Source organism: Pelophylax lessonae (assembly GCF_965119305.1).
Source record: "Pelophylax lessonae genome assembly, chromosome: 4".
NCBI lineage: Eukaryota > Metazoa > Chordata > Amphibia > Anura > Ranidae > Pelophylax > Pelophylax lessonae.
The window spans coordinates 141,246,814-141,264,300 of record NC_138771.1 but is presented as its reverse complement, the minus strand read 5'-3'; the positions used below and the strand labels follow the sequence as shown (position 1 = coordinate 141,264,300).

At 41.9% G+C, this 17,487-nt stretch overlaps 1 protein-coding gene across 1 annotated transcript in view; it reads left to right on the top strand.

Annotated features, from left to right (window-relative positions):
• The window catches only part of ISL2 (ISL LIM homeobox 2), a 40,816-nt gene that overhangs the window by 11,867 nt on the left and 11,462 nt on the right, over positions 1–17,487 (top strand). The window contains exon 3 of the mRNA XM_082253339.1: positions 5,276–5,466. Within this exon, the coding sequence (XP_082109465.1) occupies positions 5,276–5,466 (191 nt within the window). The remainder of the gene's footprint in view (positions 1–5,275; positions 5,467–17,487) is intronic.

Here is a 17,487-nt window from a genome sequence, read left to right as displayed (position 1 = left end):
CATCTGACTACAGCCACTAACATGTGAAACAGCAACAAAGCTCCTCCAGATTTTGTCTTTGGTGACTTCTTTGACTTTGATCCGATTCTGTCTTTGACCTATGTCTTATTTTAGAGGGGAACCCCATAGCTCCCAACTGTTCCTGATTTCGAGGGACTGTCCCTGATTTAGAACAAAGTCCCTCTGTCCCTCTTTCCTCCTCATTTGTTCCTCAATTTGGTCTGATCTATATAGTTATATATAAAATGCACTATTTATCTTTCAGAAGGGGTTTTCCAGTACTAAACCTTTAATCCAAATTCTAAAATATCAAAAGCCAATATAAAGGAATAGTAGTGGTTAAAAAAAAGCACTTGTGGGTTTAACTAATTTTTGTCTTATGCCTACATCATTTTGCTAATAGGAATTCCTCATTCCCATCTCAAAATGTTGAGAGGTATGGAGCCCTGTGTGTCCCACTCTGACCCTTATGTATTACAACTTTGCACTGCCATGTTATTTTAGGGCAACCTCTCCTGCACTTCCCCTCTGGAACAAATTGCCTTTGTATTATGATGGCGATCTTCTCATTTTTTTTAAGGCAACCAAAATACATACATACATTTATGTATTGCTTATTTTTGTAAGTTCAGTTTAGGTTGAATAATCACTTTACAAAATACTTTATTTATATGTACATTTTTAGTTTGCTTTAAGGGTAACGCCACTTTTGTGGGAAAAAAATAGCAAATAAAGAATAAACAATATAGCGTATACAATTGCGACACAAATCATATTGTAATTGAATGTGTTAGGAAATTAGCTTTCCTTTTTCAATCTGCAGCTGTTATAATTTTCTGAAAATGCAATGCAATATGGCTGCCTGGAGCTGTTCTGTATACAGAATGTGCACTGACCACACCCCAGAAACATAATTTCCTGCTTGTGTGATTGGCTCACTGATTTTCCCAGAAGTCTGCCTAAGATACAAGTCAGATTTCTGGCACCCCCTGCATTAAAAATGTCCTTTTTGGTGAGATTCTCCCAATAGGAACACGTCTAAAGGGATGCAGGCCCAGAAGCTTTCCTCATTAGAGCCCTGCAGCTGCCACAGCTGATAGATAATTATGAAACCACTTCCATTAGACCCACTCAGCACAGACACACAGAGGAACAAACAATGATTTCTTCAGAATAACAAAAGGTAGGAATCTGCACAAAGGTTTTTTAAAATCCTTGTAATGTACAGAGATCACCCAGAGGGGAATGTTTCTTTCCCAACAAAAGTGGAGTTACACTTTATCCTTCTTAGCGGTATTCACGAGCGTGGCTCGGGGTTAAATTTCAGAGCCAAAAGTGGTAACCCCGAGCCACACCCGGGGTACCGCCAGAAGCATCGCTGGATCCTATAAAAGAGGTTACTTACCTTGTCACCGGGATCCAGCGATGTATGCGAGTGGTATGTGGCGGCGGATCTTCCTCCCGATCCTCTCTGTGCCCCGGCTTCCGTCTCCTGCGACGTGACGTTCGCAGGGGGGTGGAACCGGCGGCAAATTCAAATGTAAAACACACCAAACACACTGATACCATTCAAAATAAAATAAATTCACATTACATTGCCCCCAGTGATCTTTCCTGCAGTTTTACTGTACTTTTTATGTATATGTGTGTATATATATATATATATATATATATATACGTATATATATATATATATATATATATTTATATATATATATATATATTCCCACTTGCTGCATCCTTGATGTGCTTTTATGTAAATTCATGTCATATAGAGTTTAATGCTGATTCACCTAAAATGCATGTAAAACACATCTAAAACACAGCACACCTAGGATGCACCACAAATATATGAACCAACCCTAAAACCGAACTTGACCTGGTATGATCAAGGCATCCTGTATTGTTTTATTTACAGGTAATAGCTGATTTTGGATGAAATAAATGGGGTTGATTTACTAAGCAGTATACACAGTGCTTTACAAAATAAAGGGTGACAGTAGAGTTACAATACAATTCAATACAAAGAGGATTAGGAGGATCCTGCTTGTGAGAATCTTAAAATTTCAGCTATATATTAGCAAAAGCAAAATCTGTCTGAAAAAGAGCTGTAAAGACATGATGAAAATATAGCTAAGTTTTAAAAAGCTTTCCTTTTCTTTATGGCTTGTGTCGAGGATTGTGTTAGTTTGAGACTTTCACAAAATATTACATTCCGGGCATCACCACCAAGGCTGCTTTCTGGTCTAATACAATGTGGTTGATTTTGTAAAGCAGTAAGAATGTACACGCAGGCAATAAAGCCTAGCCAAATATGCGTTTTATAAAAAAAAAAGGGTTTTCCCTGTACGAGATTAAATGACTAAAAGAGAATACAGCTTTATTTTATTTATTCAAAGTGTTACTTAACCCACAACAGTGAAATCAGTCTGTATATGCAGTTAAGCATGCTAGTTATACTCACTGTGGAACCTAAGGGGTTAATCATCTGCATTGTGTAAAAAGGCTGTTTGATCCTGTCTTCTCAGATTTTCCCCTACTTCCACTGTCCCCAATCCATCTCCTGATAGAACAGAGGCTAGGGGACAACCTACACATGCTCAGTTTATTGTGTATTTCTAGAGAGTTGTTTTCTTTTCTTGGGAGAGTGCATGTGATCAGCACAGGGCCAACCAGCACTGTGCAGACAGAGGGTCAAGGGTCTTGCAGCCTTATGGGACAGTCAGAGTAGAATGAAAACTCCTCCTGCAAGCTTTAACCAGACACTGATAGAAGTCACAAGACTGCTATATACTGCTGATGAGAAAATGTATTTAGAAGTCTATATTTGCTAAAACTATTGCATTTCCGTGTTCTGTGTACTGTGGGAGACCAGATATAGTGAATGCAAGATTCTGGGTTTAGTAACACTTCAAGCTTAGTTTAGTAAGTTAACACTCTCTGCTGCTTTTATAAATCCACTGAAATGCTAATGTATTGGTTAGTGCAGGCCCCTAGCATAATAAGCTTTCGGGGCCCCTTTATACCTTTGTATGCTTTAGGAGCGTGTTGCATTAAGGCAGCCCATTAAATTTGAATGGCCCCTCAATGCTCCTCAATGCACAACAATGACCACACTTGCATTGTTGTTGTTGCATTATAGCACAGAAGTATTTGTTTACCCTGTGCATTGTGAATTTTCAATGCCATTGAAAATGAATGTTGCGCATATTTTGCTAAGGTGATGCATGTAAAAAGCACATTTTTTATTCTTGATATCCTAACAAGTTATAGTGCCAGCTTCAATGAGTTCACTATTTAAACCAGCCTTTCCCAACCCTTTTATTACAGAGGAACCTTTGAAAAATGTTAAGGTCTTGGGGAACCCCTGCTAAAACCAATGTGTTGGTAGTCAGTGGGAGAAATGCCCCCTTACAGTAGTGTTCAGAATGCCACTCTTACAGCATAAAAGATTATTGGTGTCATGCTGCTGACTCTGCCAAGTGGCATTGGCCCAGAAACTGTGCAGTAACCATCAGATGGGAGGTCAATCAGCCACAGCTCAAGGAAACCCCAGAAACCTCTGAAGAAACCATAGGGTTGCAGACTGAACAAATAAGAAAAAAAAGGAGCTTAGGAAGAGCTTGCTGTAATAACTATGCAATGTTATCATAGCGATCTCCCCACTGAGCTATTGTGTTCTGATAGGAGCAGGGCCAGGACAAGGGGTGGGAAGGAGAGGCGGTTGCCCTGGGCACAATGGTTTATTGCAGGGATGGGGGGCGCCTTGACCCTAAGCTTAAGGGAAGGGGGGGCGCAGTTTGGCATCCTTGCCCTGGGTGCTGGATGACCTTGTCCCGGCACTGGATAGGAGGACCCCCCCCCCCCCCAGCTACCAGAACATACCAGTTTGATGGCAATAGGATGTTGGTTTTCCAGCATGCCTGTTTGACAGAAGCTGGCGTTTCAGGCTGATGTACACACAGGCCGGATGTCAGTATTCAGCCCATGTGTACAAGGTTCTAAACCCTTTAAATATTTGCTTGCAGGGCAATTACTGTTATCAGAACTTTATCTCAGGTGGTGCCCTTGAGAGTCAGGAAGAGGCTTTGCCTTATGGATCATCAGCTAGATCCTGCTGGTATTGACTCAGAAGGAAGAGTGCAAAGATGCAGAATGCAATGCTGGGACCTAGTACTGGAAATCTGGTTACTCTGGGTACTGCACTTCTCCTTGTCCTATCAAGCCAACCTGTTGCTTGAATGTTTGTCATGTGAGATTACAAGTACGTAAATGGTTAGGGGAACACATAAGAGGAAAGGGCTAATGGGGCCCAGCAGGGCTGCTGTTAGAAACCACTGGGCCCCATGCAGTCAACCTGACAGCCCCCCCCCCCCTCTTAATAAAACACAGTTTACCATGCTTCAGTTAGGACTGAACACAGTGAGTGATTGGTACCAATCACTCATTGCATTCATTTAGGGAAGGAAGGGGCTGGTAAATGTGACACATATACTGGACTCTTTCCCCACTCTCTATCCTGAAGGATCCTGTTATGTGCTTGCTGCTGCCAGTGGGAAGGAGAGGAGGGGAGCACTGCGGGGTTGTGGGGCACACAGGGGGGCCTGGGCAGCAGGGGGAAATGTATGGTGCACAGGGAGGGTGATCGGTGCAGTGTGGGGACAATTGCTGAAAGCGATCCCCTGTATGGTTCCCTCTGCAGCATCTGAAAGCTGACTGGAGGGAGAGGACAAGAGGCCAGCTTTCAAGCTTTCATCTGCTACAAAGGGAGCCATACTGTGGATTGATTCCAGAAATTGTCCCCCCGCTGTGCTGATCACCCTTCCTGCCCACATCTGATTCTCCCAGCTGCCTGGGCCCCCATGCTGGCCTGGGCCCCCCTGCTGGCCTAGCTCCTCCTGCTGGTCTGGGCCCCCATGCTGGACTGGGCCCCCCTGCTGGCCTAGCACCTCCTGCTGGTCTGGGCCCCCATGCTGGACTGGGCCCTGTACAGTAGAACCAGTGGTAATCCCTCATCTACAGCCCTGGGGCTCAAATATTAGCGTGTAATGGTAGAGAATATAGACAAAAAAAAAAGTGTTTCTAAAGTGCAAAAAGAATTTGTAAATAGAAAATTTTTTTCCTGAAATGTTCATTATATTATTTACACTAATTTGTAACAGTTCATTATTTTGTTACATATATTTTAGTGTGCAAAGCCTTACATGTTTTTATATTTTCTGCATTTTTTGCTTCTCATGTCCTTAAAGCTGATGTGTAATATTTTCTGTTTTAGGTTGTTCAGTACTCGGTGTCCCCGATGCCAAGGCACCTTGCCACGTTCAGAGCTGGTAATGAGGGTTGGGGAACGAGTCTATCACACTGATTGTTTCAGATGTTCGGTCTGTAGTCGACGTCTTCTTCCGGGTGAGGAAATCAGCCTTAGAGACCAGGAATTATTGTGTGGAGCAGAGCATAACATTCCAGGTATGGAGGGATAATCGCTAGCTTATTGTTTCTACCAAGTAGATGATTTGTTCTATGTATATGTAAAAACTGGCTAAAATGATATACAACCTGTTATGGCATTATTTTTACATAGCTGCATGCTACTGGAAGCTCAGTTGGATATTCAAGTAAATTATTAATAATAATATGTTTAGACAATATTTATATTAGCCATATAGTATATTTTTCATACAGTCTCCATCTTTAAAAGGAACCTGGGCTCTGATAATGTACACCAAAGCATTTGCATTTGCTGTACAATTAGTAAAAGCACTTTAAAACAAGCCCTCATTCACCTCTGTAGCTTTAGGCATTTTGGAGAATTTCATCTTCAAATTTTCCAACAGATGTACTGAGGTCTAAATTATTTTCCTATTACTTTTAACTGAATCAAAATCTTGGCAGCCAGCCAGTTGTCTATTGTTAGAACATAACTGATGTTTTGGAACTGTTTAAAAGCGGACTTTAAGGATTATTCACACCATCTGTAGTGACCTATATTAACCTGCACAGATCAACAAAGGCTCAACACAATGATACATAGAAAACAATTGTTTTCTGTATGCTCTGTTTAATCCACAAAACTTGCTTGAGGTGGGTTGCAGCTCTTATGCCATGTATAGAGATGAATGAATATGTAATTTTTGACATCTCAAAAACGATAAAAGAGAGAACAGTAACAAACACTCACTGCTGCTACGCAACAGACACCAACCCACATGTTAAAATGACTTGCTTTAGCGCGTGGGCTGGTGTTAACAAGCGCTATTTGAGCTTTTATTTCTCTGTCTAAAAGCTTGAAGAAGTTTGTGTTTTTATGTGTCTTTTGCACGTTTTTATTGAGCTTCTTTGAGCTCCTTCGAGCTTCTTTAAACTTTTTTGAGCAAAAGCTTTTTTTTTCACAAACTCTTCCCTAAGCAAATTTTTCCTATTTGTGTGTGTGTTTTTGAGCTGTTTTGAGCTTTTTCACACTTTTTCATGCTTTTCCTTGTGTTTTTGGGCACTTAGGCGGCTTTCCTGTTGAATAGCGAGTTTGGTGGGTTTTTTTTTTCTGCCTGTAAACTCCTGAAAAAGCCATAGTGTGCATGGGCACATTGGCTAACATAGAGGGGAGTTTCCAGGCAGAAAAAAAGGAGAGTTTAAAAAAGCTCAAAAGCCTGAAGGAGCAGCTTCTTTGAATAAGCCTTTACTGACCTTTATAACAGCAGGCATTGTGGTGCAGTTCATCCTCAAAGTTCACAGCAAATGCACTGTTGTTGGGGTTTGTTTAAAAAAAAAAAAAAACAAAGGCTGTTAATTTAGAAAAGTTTATGTTTACTTTGCACAGTGCATGATAGTAAATGAGATGAACCTTTGTTCACCTGGAATACCAATTCATGAGCAAAGTTACATACAAAAACAGAGTCTTTTGCTAGCACATGGTTGGTTAATTGACCTTGTTCATTATTTCTCAGTGAGCAATGTAAACATTCCTTTAAAAAAACAATTCCATCATCTAAGCCAGTTCAGCTGCCTTGCTCCCCCTCCAATAAATAACTCAACATCCTTTCGGCCTAATCTCCAATGTAAACACAAAGCTGGCGCTCTGCCAGGGGGAGCGGTGTGAGCTGAGCTGCTGAGAGAGGGACTTAAAAAACTTCAGTGCTCCTGCTGTGAACTTTTGGGATGAGTTGCTGGACAGTGCCTGCAGCTAAAGAGGTCATTCAAGAATAAGTTGAGAGTGCTCAGCAGCAGTTCATTGAGAACTAAAAGCCATCAGCCACAAAGGCTGATGGTACTTGTAGACATTCATTCATAGAACTCTGTGAATAAATGATACAGCTGTGTGGGCAGAGCCCCACACAGCCACACTCTTTTCAGATTGTGACTGCTGGTGCGGGGAGAAGATCCCTTACCCACTGTCACAGGGAAGGGGGTTGGGTTAAGAGGCTGCAGGAGTGGGAACATGTTACATTGTTCCACACAAAAAATGGGTGGAACAAGTAACATGTTCCCAAAGGCCAACTTATCCTTTAAGGTTTTCTTTTTTTTTTTTTTTTAAAGCATATTTCCACTTTTGCCATCAAATTTGAGGTATAACTGAGATCTGCTGCCAGAACAGGCACTGAGCTAAACAACCTTATAATTTTCTCTATCTTCATGTACAAACATACTAAGAGAAAACGTCTTATTTCAAGTGGATGCGTTGTCAACCACTAGAAGCTGATCAGTGTGGAACATAATAAGAGTATAATAAATACAAGTACCGTAAAACCTTGGATTGCGAGCATAATTTGTTTCGGAAACATGCTTGTAATTCAAAGCACTCATATCAAAGGGAATTTCCCCATAAGAAATAATGGAAAATCAGATGATTCGTTCCACAACCATTTATTCATAAGTCATTCAGTTTATAGTCCATATAAAAAGATTATAACAATGTGAGGTTGTGTAACCATAAAATTTCCATCTACAAATGGCTGCCTCCACAAGGGGATTAGAAGCAAAATCCAGCAGGAGCTACAGAGTATAAGGCCCCATTCACACAGGCAGACCCTTTTTTGGCAGATCTGAACGGATGCCCCATGCATCTCTATGGGGCATCGGATGTCAGCGGAGACATGTCCATGGATGGAACGGACGGATGGAAATCCATTGGATGGGATCGGATGAGAACGGACAGACGGTCCGTTCCCATCGGATTCCCCCATAGAGAACAGCAGGACCTGACAGCTCTGTCTCCACACACAGCGAGGAGACACAGCTGCCATCCGCCTGCTCAGCGGGGGATCAGCGGATCGATCCACCGCTGAGATAAACGGAGTCCGCCGACGGACGGGAACGAGTGAAAGGGGCCTTAAAGAGAAGAGAGGTGCCTCTAAGTGTAACAATATGGTTACATTTAATGAAGGTTCATGCAGTAGAGCGATCTGAAAGCGAGGCTTGAAGCGCTCATGGAGTGCAGTGTGGAAGAGATGACGTCGGTGGCGGTGCGGAGGATGGTCTATGTGGACAGCATTACCCCAGATGCCTGCATACTTAGATGTGCCTGTTTTAATCATCAACCATGTTGTACCTTCATTAAATGTAACCATATTGCTACACTTAGAGGCACCTCTCTTCTCTTTTATACTCAGTTGTGACGTAATGCTACTTGTATATCAAGATATCGCTTGTTTATCAAGTCAAAGTTTATAAAAAGAATTTTGCTTGTCTTGCAAAACGCTCTCTAACCAAATTACTCTCAATCCAAGGTTTTACTGTATTACTGTAAGCTTTTCTTTTATTAGTACTTTCCACTTAAATCTATGAAGTGGAATTATTCTCTGTGCTTTGTCTTTGGTATCTACTAGTTTGTCACATTTATATATGTGTTCAGTATATTTTGTGGCCAAAGTATGAACTGCCTTTCCTGCCCTTTTGTTAAAAGGAACTCATCCTTGTCTTAGATTCCTGATTTTGCAGCTGTGCATGTAAAACAATCAACAAATAACTTCAGCTTGTTCAGTTAAAGTGGATTTTCATGGCATCTGAGCACCACAAACCAAAAACATTATTTAATTCATATTTTATATTTAAAGCAAACTCCCACTTCCATCCATGTCTCTATGCTTTATTTTGTTGAGAAATCACTTTGAAAAACAATCCCATAGCATTTCTGGCCATGGCCATCTTGAGTAAGGGCAAATGAATTATGTAGCATTTACTTCCTGAAACCCATCTGGCCTTAGCTCAAGTATGCATGCAGGAGAATGTACTTAGCTGACAAAACATCCTCCTCCTCCCCTCCCCTCCCCTCCTGAAGATTCCTGGGTTACCTAAAAAGTAACCCAGTTGTTGACCCTCCTGAAGACTCATGGGATGTATGACATCACTTGCCTAGGCAAGAAGACAGGAAGTAACTAAAGAAATGTAAAAAACAAGTATTATATGCTTTTCTATCTGTGTACTAATGGTAGCAGCATGAGGATTAAAAAATTCAATGTTGATTGGGAGAGTGAAGTTTGCTTTAAGCCTTAACAATAAAACCTAGAAGCTGATTGGTTACTATACACAGGTGCACCAGATTCTGTGTGCATCAGCTTTAGTAAATATCCCCAATGCTCTTTCCCCCAATACAACAAGATAGATAAGTAGTGTGGTTTATGAATCAAAAATGCTGCAAGCACATTGTATTATTCATGATACTATAACAGACACTTCTATACCTATAACAGTCCTTTCTTGTATTAGGAGAAGTATGGACTCCAGAGAGAGAGATATAATTTTGCCCCTGTACAAATCATTAGCAAGGCCTCATCTGGAATATGCAGTTCAGTTTTGGGCACCAATTCACAAAAAGGATATCGGGGAATTGGAGAAAGTGCAAATAAGAGCAACCAAACTGATAGGAGGCATGGAGGAGCTCAGCTATGAGGAAAGATTAGAGGTATTAGTGTTGAGTTATTCACTTTAAGGTCATCACAGTGGACAAGGGGGCACTCTTTATGTCTAGAAAAGAGAGTTTAATCTCCAAATATGGAAAGACTTCTTCACAGTAAGAGCTGTAAAAAATTAGAATAGACTCCCTTTAAGACCTGGTTCTGGCAAGCTCAGGAGATTGCTTCGAAAAAGTCCTTGATTATTTCATAAATGTACTTAATATAACTGGATACTAACATTTAGATGTAAAGTTGATCCAGGGAATATCCGATTGCCTCTTGGGGGATCAGGAAGGAATTTTTTCCCCTGCTGTAAAAAATTGGATCATGCTTTGTTGGGGTTTTTCGCCTCCTCTGGATCAACTGTGGGTATAGGATTGTGTATATTGGATTGTATGATTTTTTTTCTCTTTTATTGGTTGAACTAGATGGACTTGTGTCTTTTTTTTTAACCTGACTAACTATGTAACTATGTAACGTAGGGGAATTCTTTAAGGATGTCTATAACACTTTTAAATTCCAAAGTGCATTCACACAACAAATGTCAGAGATTCGTAAATGGGTACTTATATCTGGGGGGTGCACTGCATGTGGATGCGCACTGAGACAGGTGCGTCCATACAGACATTCCATCCTCAGTGTAGCTGCACTCCGGGGAAGTTTTGAAGCTGCATGGGTAGAGCCTGATGGGGATTCAGAGACACTAGTTCCCCATCAGGTCCACTTTGCAATTGACAGCATGCAGTGGGTGGATACATAGCCAATAGGCAACTTTCTAATGCTTATATAACCCCCCCCCACACACACACACACACACTTCCTGCTGTCAATCACAAGGAGAGAGCAGACCTGGTAGGAAACTAGTGGTTTAGCTTTCTAAGGCTCTGCCAACTTCAATGGCATTGGTTGCTAAGAGCCCGTTGGCATTAAAGCTGATGGTGTCCTTAGCAACCAGTGACATGTAGGCAGGGGAGGGCGTAGCAGCAGCAGCAAATATGCTACTGTACTGCACAGCATACTGATACGGCACTCTGCCTGTCTCTATACGCCAACTTAAAGTTGGTCTCAATTACCTCCATATTCATTATCTGCAAATTGGAGGTAATTATTTTAGAATTTTGATGCAGTAATAGTGCCACTTTCTAAAAGAATTACCCAAATCAACGGCAATGTGTCGGTAAAGCTACTGCAACAGGCAGCAGGGTTTTTCTTTAATCTGGCACAGGCCATTTTAAAAGAGCCATAGTCCCAGAAAAGTGTTGTTAGGGATTTTTTGAATTCTATCAATTGTCCTCTGAATGGAAAGTCCAGTTCACAGAACATAGCTCTTTAAGGCATGGAAGCCTCTATGTTTTCTCTTTGTTCCAAAGAAATTTATTTTCAGTTTTTTTTTTTATGTAGATTATTTACTTTCTTCATCCCCTGTTGTGTGCAGTACAGTCAACACAGCTTGATTTATTAGTTGAAAATAAATTGGTTAGATGTCTGCCAGCATGCCAATAAAAAGCTATATTGGTATACCAAAAAGGGTCAAATGGATCTTGTTCAAGTACGTACGTATTACAGAGAACAAAACATCAAATGATATGTTGGCGATAATTTTGTACAAAAATGAAAAGTGCTACAAAGTTTCCCAAGATATTGTTTTCATGGAATCATATCACACTGCATTCTGATACAATCTGATGGGAAGGAAAACACTAACATTGCAGGAGACAACCAATGAGATGTTAACTTTCATTTTCAAACTTGTATTGAATGCCAGCTGGAGTAGGTGGATTTCCTTTACTTAAGGTTTTATGAGTCTCTGTGATAAGACATTTCACCCAGATGTTGGCCTGTATTCAGTTGTTGCTGATTGTTTAAATAATTAAAATGAAAAGCTAAACATGATTACCATCACTTTATAAAATACAATCAAGTCACATTCCGTTTCATACATTCCACTTCACAAATAAATAAATGTACATCATTATTAACTTCATACATAGAGTATATCCTATCAACCATCCTTTCTCAACCATGGTTCTGTGGAATCCTGGGGTTCCTGGAGAGGTTACTAGGAGTTCCTTGAGAAAAGAGCTTTGACAGATTGATCTTCTGCCTACACTGATTGACAATATAAGGGGGTCACTTCTAAACCTACCACCACCGTAAGCGTCACTTCTACACTGATCAACAATATAAGGGGTCACTTCTACACTGATCAACCATATAAGGGTTCTCTTCTACACTGACCAACAATATAAGTGGTCACTTTTACACTGATCAACAATATAAGGGGTCTCTTCTACACTGACCAACAATATAAGGGGTTTCTTCAACACTGACCAACAATATAAGGGGTTTCTTCTACACTGACCAACAATATAAGTGGTCACTTTTACACTGACCAACAATATAAGGGGTCTCTTCTACACTGACCAACAATATAAGGGGTCTCTTTTATACAGACCAACAATATAAGTGATCAATTTTACACTGACCATCGCTGTAAAGGTCACTTCCACACTGACCATCAATATAAGGGGTCTCTTCCACACTGACCATCAATATAAGGGGTCTCTTCCACACTGACCATCAATATAAGGGGTCTCTTCTACACTGACCAACAATATAAGTGGTCACTTCTACACCGACCACCACTGTAAGCGTCACTTCTACACTTCTACACTAACCAACAATATAAGTGGTCTCTTCTACACTGACCATCACTGTAAGGGTCACTTCTACACGACCACCACTGTAAGCGTCACTTCTACACTGACCAACAATATAAGTGGTCACTTCTACACTGACCAACAATATAAGGGGTCACTTCTACACTAACCAACAATATAAGTGGTCACTTCTACACTGACCAACAATATAAGTGACCACTTCTACACTGACCAACAATATAAGGGGTCTCTTCTACACTGACCATCACTGTAAGGGTCACTTCTACACTGACCAACAATATAAGGGATCACTTCTACACTGACTATCACTGTAAGGGTCACTTCTACACTGACCACCACTGTAAGCATCACTTCTACACTAACCAACAATATAAGTGGTCACTTCTACACTGACCAACAATATAAGGGGTCTCTTCTACACTGACCATCAATATAAGGGGTCTCTTCTACACTGACCAACAATATAAGGGGTCTCTTCTACACTGACCAACAATATAAGTGACCACTTCTACACTGACCATCACGGTAAGGGTCACTTCTACACTAACCAACAATATAAGGGGTCACTTCTATATTGACCAACAATATAAGGGGTCTCTATTACACTGACCAACAATAAAAGGGGTCTTTTGTACACTGACCAACTGTAAGGGATCTCTTCTACACAGACCAACAATATAAGGGGTCTCTTCTACAACAATCAACAATGTAAGGGGTCTCTTTATACAGAGACCAACAATGTTACTAAAATTTACTCTGTCTGTGTTTCTTTTTTTGACATTATTATTATTTGTTAAAGCTGAAGTCCAGGTTTCCTGACTAATGTAGAACTATAGGCAAAAATGTATTCTTTTCATTTTGGATAGAGTAAGGGAGGGTTATAACCCCTGTCAGATTTTTTTTTTTTTTACCATCTGTGTCCCATTGCGGAGATTTCCCTTAACTTCCTGTCCCATAGCCAAACAGGAAGTCAGAGGAAATCCCTGAAAATTAAGGGAATTTCTTGGGGACCCCCAGGTCATCAGAACTAGTGTCCCCATGGGAAGATTTCCCCTTTATTACTTTTGTGGGGACAACCCAAAATTTGGGATGTTCTTTTACTTTCACTTTCAATGATAATGGTAAACAGGACAAATAGAGAAAGGGAATCTCCTTTACGGTGACACAGACAACAATAAAAACTGACAGGTGCTCTAATCCCTCTCCACTTCATATAAAACTAAAAAAAAAAGTTTTGCCTTTAGTTATACTTGAAGCTGGCCATTGATGGATCACAAATTTGCCAGTTTAGCAAGGACCAGTCAAGTTTCGATCCATCTATGGCCATTCCAGTCCCCACTTCTGTGACCCACATTTTAATGCTTAGAAATAGTTTCTGTATATAGTGAACATATTTGCTCATTAAAGGAGATGTACAGCCAAAGCTCGTTTGGCTGTACATCTCCTATGGATCATAAGAGTGCAGATTGTTTTGCTCTCCTGTGACCCTTTTTCAGCAGAGAGCGGGCTGAAGTCCACTCTCTGCTGACATCACAGATGGCGGTCTAGGCACCGCGTCATCACGACCACGGAGTCGGGATCCACCAGATCCCTGGACCGACACCCGACTCTCAGTGGCGGTTCTCACTTGTGCGGATGCGCTGATCGCATGTAATTCGGAGCGCACTGCTCCTTCATTACATGCGATCTCCTGTGTGGATGCGAATTCAGCCATACACTTTGTATGGCTGAATTTGCAGCGCATCTGCAGCAAACTCGCACATGAGGCATTTTTTGAGCCGCCTCAGAATCGGATTGCACAGTGGTTCACACTAGTGCGATCCGATTCTGTGCGAACTTGCAGATCGCACTGCGATATGCGATCAAACTGGGGGTGTCGCTAACATTTAATTGACACCCCCTGCGTATCGCATATGGCAGTGTGAACTGCCAGATGTGCGGATGCGATGCGGGATCACGCTGCATATTCGCAGCATTCCCACATCGCACAAGTGTGAACCGAGCCTCATAGTTTTAGTCTGCTGAGACTGAATAAGAGTAATGTACGCTTTCTATATAACCTATCCTGTCGCCAGACTCATTGTACTCTTGGTGCATGTTGTCTTTAACCACCTCCCACCCGGCCATTGTACATATACGGCTGGGTGGGAGTCTCGTCCTTCTGAATGGACGTTCCGGAACGTCCTTCAGAAGGAGCGAGATCGCGCCGCCGCGTGCACGCGCAGCGGCGCGATCTCGATGTGCCTGTGTCCTTTGGACACAGCGCAACAAGATGCGTCAGGAGGGCCCTGTGATTGGCTCTCCTGATCACATGACGGCTGTGTCCAATCACAGCCGTCATGCAATGTAAATACAGCCGTTGTAACGGCTTCGATCTCTTCTCCTCCCTGACAGATCCTGTCAGGGAGGAGAAGAAGAGGATCGATACTGGAGCTGGGGTGATCAGTGAGTATTTCTAAGTACTCACTGATCACAGGGGGGGGAGGGGTCTGTGCTGGTAATCAGAACATTGATTACCAGTGCAGCCCTGGGGGGGGGTGCCACTAGAGCCACCAGGGATGCCCACCATGGCCACCAGGGATGGCAAACAGCCTGCAGTGGTGCCCTCCTATCAGTGCTGCCCACCAATGCTATATATCAGTGCTGCCCACCAGTGCCCGTTATTGCCATCCACCAGTGCCGCCCACCAGTGCCCATTATTGCCCACCAGTGCTGCCTATCAGTGCCCATCAGTGCCCCCCATCAGTGCCCATCAGTGCCGCCCATCAGTGCCGATCAGTGCCACCTATCAGTGCCCATCAGTGCCGCCGATCAGTGCTGCCTATCAGTGCCCACCAATGCTACATATCAGTGCTATCTATCAGTGCCACATATCAGTGCCCATCAGTGCTGCATATCAGTGCCACCCCATCAGTGCCACCCAATCAGTGTCTCCTCATCAGTGCCTGTCAGTGCGGCGTCATCAGTGCTCATCAGTGCAGGAAAAAACGTATCTATTCACAAAATTTTATAACCTAAACAAAAAAACTTTTTTTTTTTTCAAACTTTTCTGTCTTTTTTTATTTGTGCACCAAAAAAGAAAAAACCTGGCAGTGATCAAATACCACCAAAAGAAAGCTCTATTTGTGGGGAAAAAATGACACAAATTTGGTTTAGGTACAGTGTTGCATGACCGCGCAATTGTCATTCAAAATGCAACAGCGCTAAAAGATGAAAATTGGTCTGGGAAGGAAGGGGGTTTAAGTGCCCAGTATTGAGGTAGTTAAATGGAGACTCCACAAATATTAATATTAGCAATCATCTTGGAAATATTGAGCAGCAAGCAAGCAATAATGTGAAAAAATCTGAAAAATGTTAAAATAATGAGCAAGTATTTGGTTAAAATATATTTTTCCTCTAAAGAACTTATTGCAGCTTACTTGCATGTTGTGGGTATTACATTGTAATTATTGGTCAGTAAAGGTGACATACAGTGCATCCGGAAAGTATTCACAAAGCTTCACTTTTTCCACATTTTGTTATGTTACAGCCTTATTTCAAAATGGAATAAATTCATTTTTTTCGTCAAAATTCTACAAAAAATACCCCATAATGACAACGTGAAAGAAGTTTGTTTAAAATCTTTGCAAATTTATTAAAAATAACAAACTCAAAAAATACCATGTGCATAAGTATTCACAGCCTTTGCTCAATACTTTGTTGAAGCATCTTTGGCACCAATTACAGCCTCCAGTCTTTTTTAATAAGATGCTACAAGCTTGGCACACCTATTTTTGGGCAGTTTCTCCAATTCCTCTTTGCAGGACCTCTCAAGCTCCATCAGGTTGGATAGGGAGCGTCGGTGCACAACCTATTTCAGATCTCTCCAGAGACGTTCAATTGGGTTCGGGTCTGGGCTCTGGCTTGGCCACTCAAGGACATTCACAGAGTTGTTCCTTAGGTACTCTTTTGTTATCTTGGCTGTATGCTTAGGGTCGTTGTCCTGTTGGAAGGAGAACCTTCGCCCCAGTCTGAGATCCAGAGTGCTCTGGAGCCTGTTTTCATCAAGGATGTCTCTGTACATTGCTGCATTCATCTTTCCCTCAATCCTGACTAGTCTCCTAGTTCCTTTCACTGAAAAACATCCCCACAACATGATGCTGCCACCACCATGCTTCACTGTAGGGATGGTACTGGCAAGGTGATCAACGGTGCCCGGTTTCCTCCAGACGCTTGCCATTCAGGCCAAAGAGTTCAATCTTTGTTTGATCAGACCAGAGAATTTTGTTTCTCATGGTTTAAGAGTTCTTCAGGTGCCTTTTGGCAAACTCCAGGGAGGCTGTCATGTGCCTTTTACAGAGGAGTGTCTTTTGTCTGGCCACTCTATCATACAAGCCTGATTGGTGGAGTGCTGCAGAGATGGTTGTTCTCCTGGAAGGTTCTCCTCTCTCCACAGAGAAATGCTGGAGCTCTGTCAGAGTAACAATCAGGTTCTTAGTCACCTTCCTGACTAAGGTGCTTCTCCCCCGATCGCTCAGTTTGGCGGTGTGGCCCGCTCTAGGAAGAGTCCCCGTGGTTCCAAACTTCTTCCATTTAGGGATGATGGAGGCCATTGTGCTCTTTGAGACCTTCAATGCTGCAGATAGTTTTCTGTACCCTTCCCCAAATCTGTGCCATGATACAATCCTGTCTTGGAGGTCTATAGACAATTCATTGGACTTCATTGCCTGGTTTGTACTCTGACATGCATTGTTAACTTTGGGACCTTATGTAGATAGGTGTGTGCCTTTCCAATTCATGTCCAATCAACTGAATTTACCACCGGTGGACTCTCAAGTTGTAGAAACATCTCAAGGATCATCAGTGGAAACAGGATGCACCTGAGCTCAATTATGAGTGTCATAGCAAAGGCTGTGAATACTTATGTACACATCATTTTT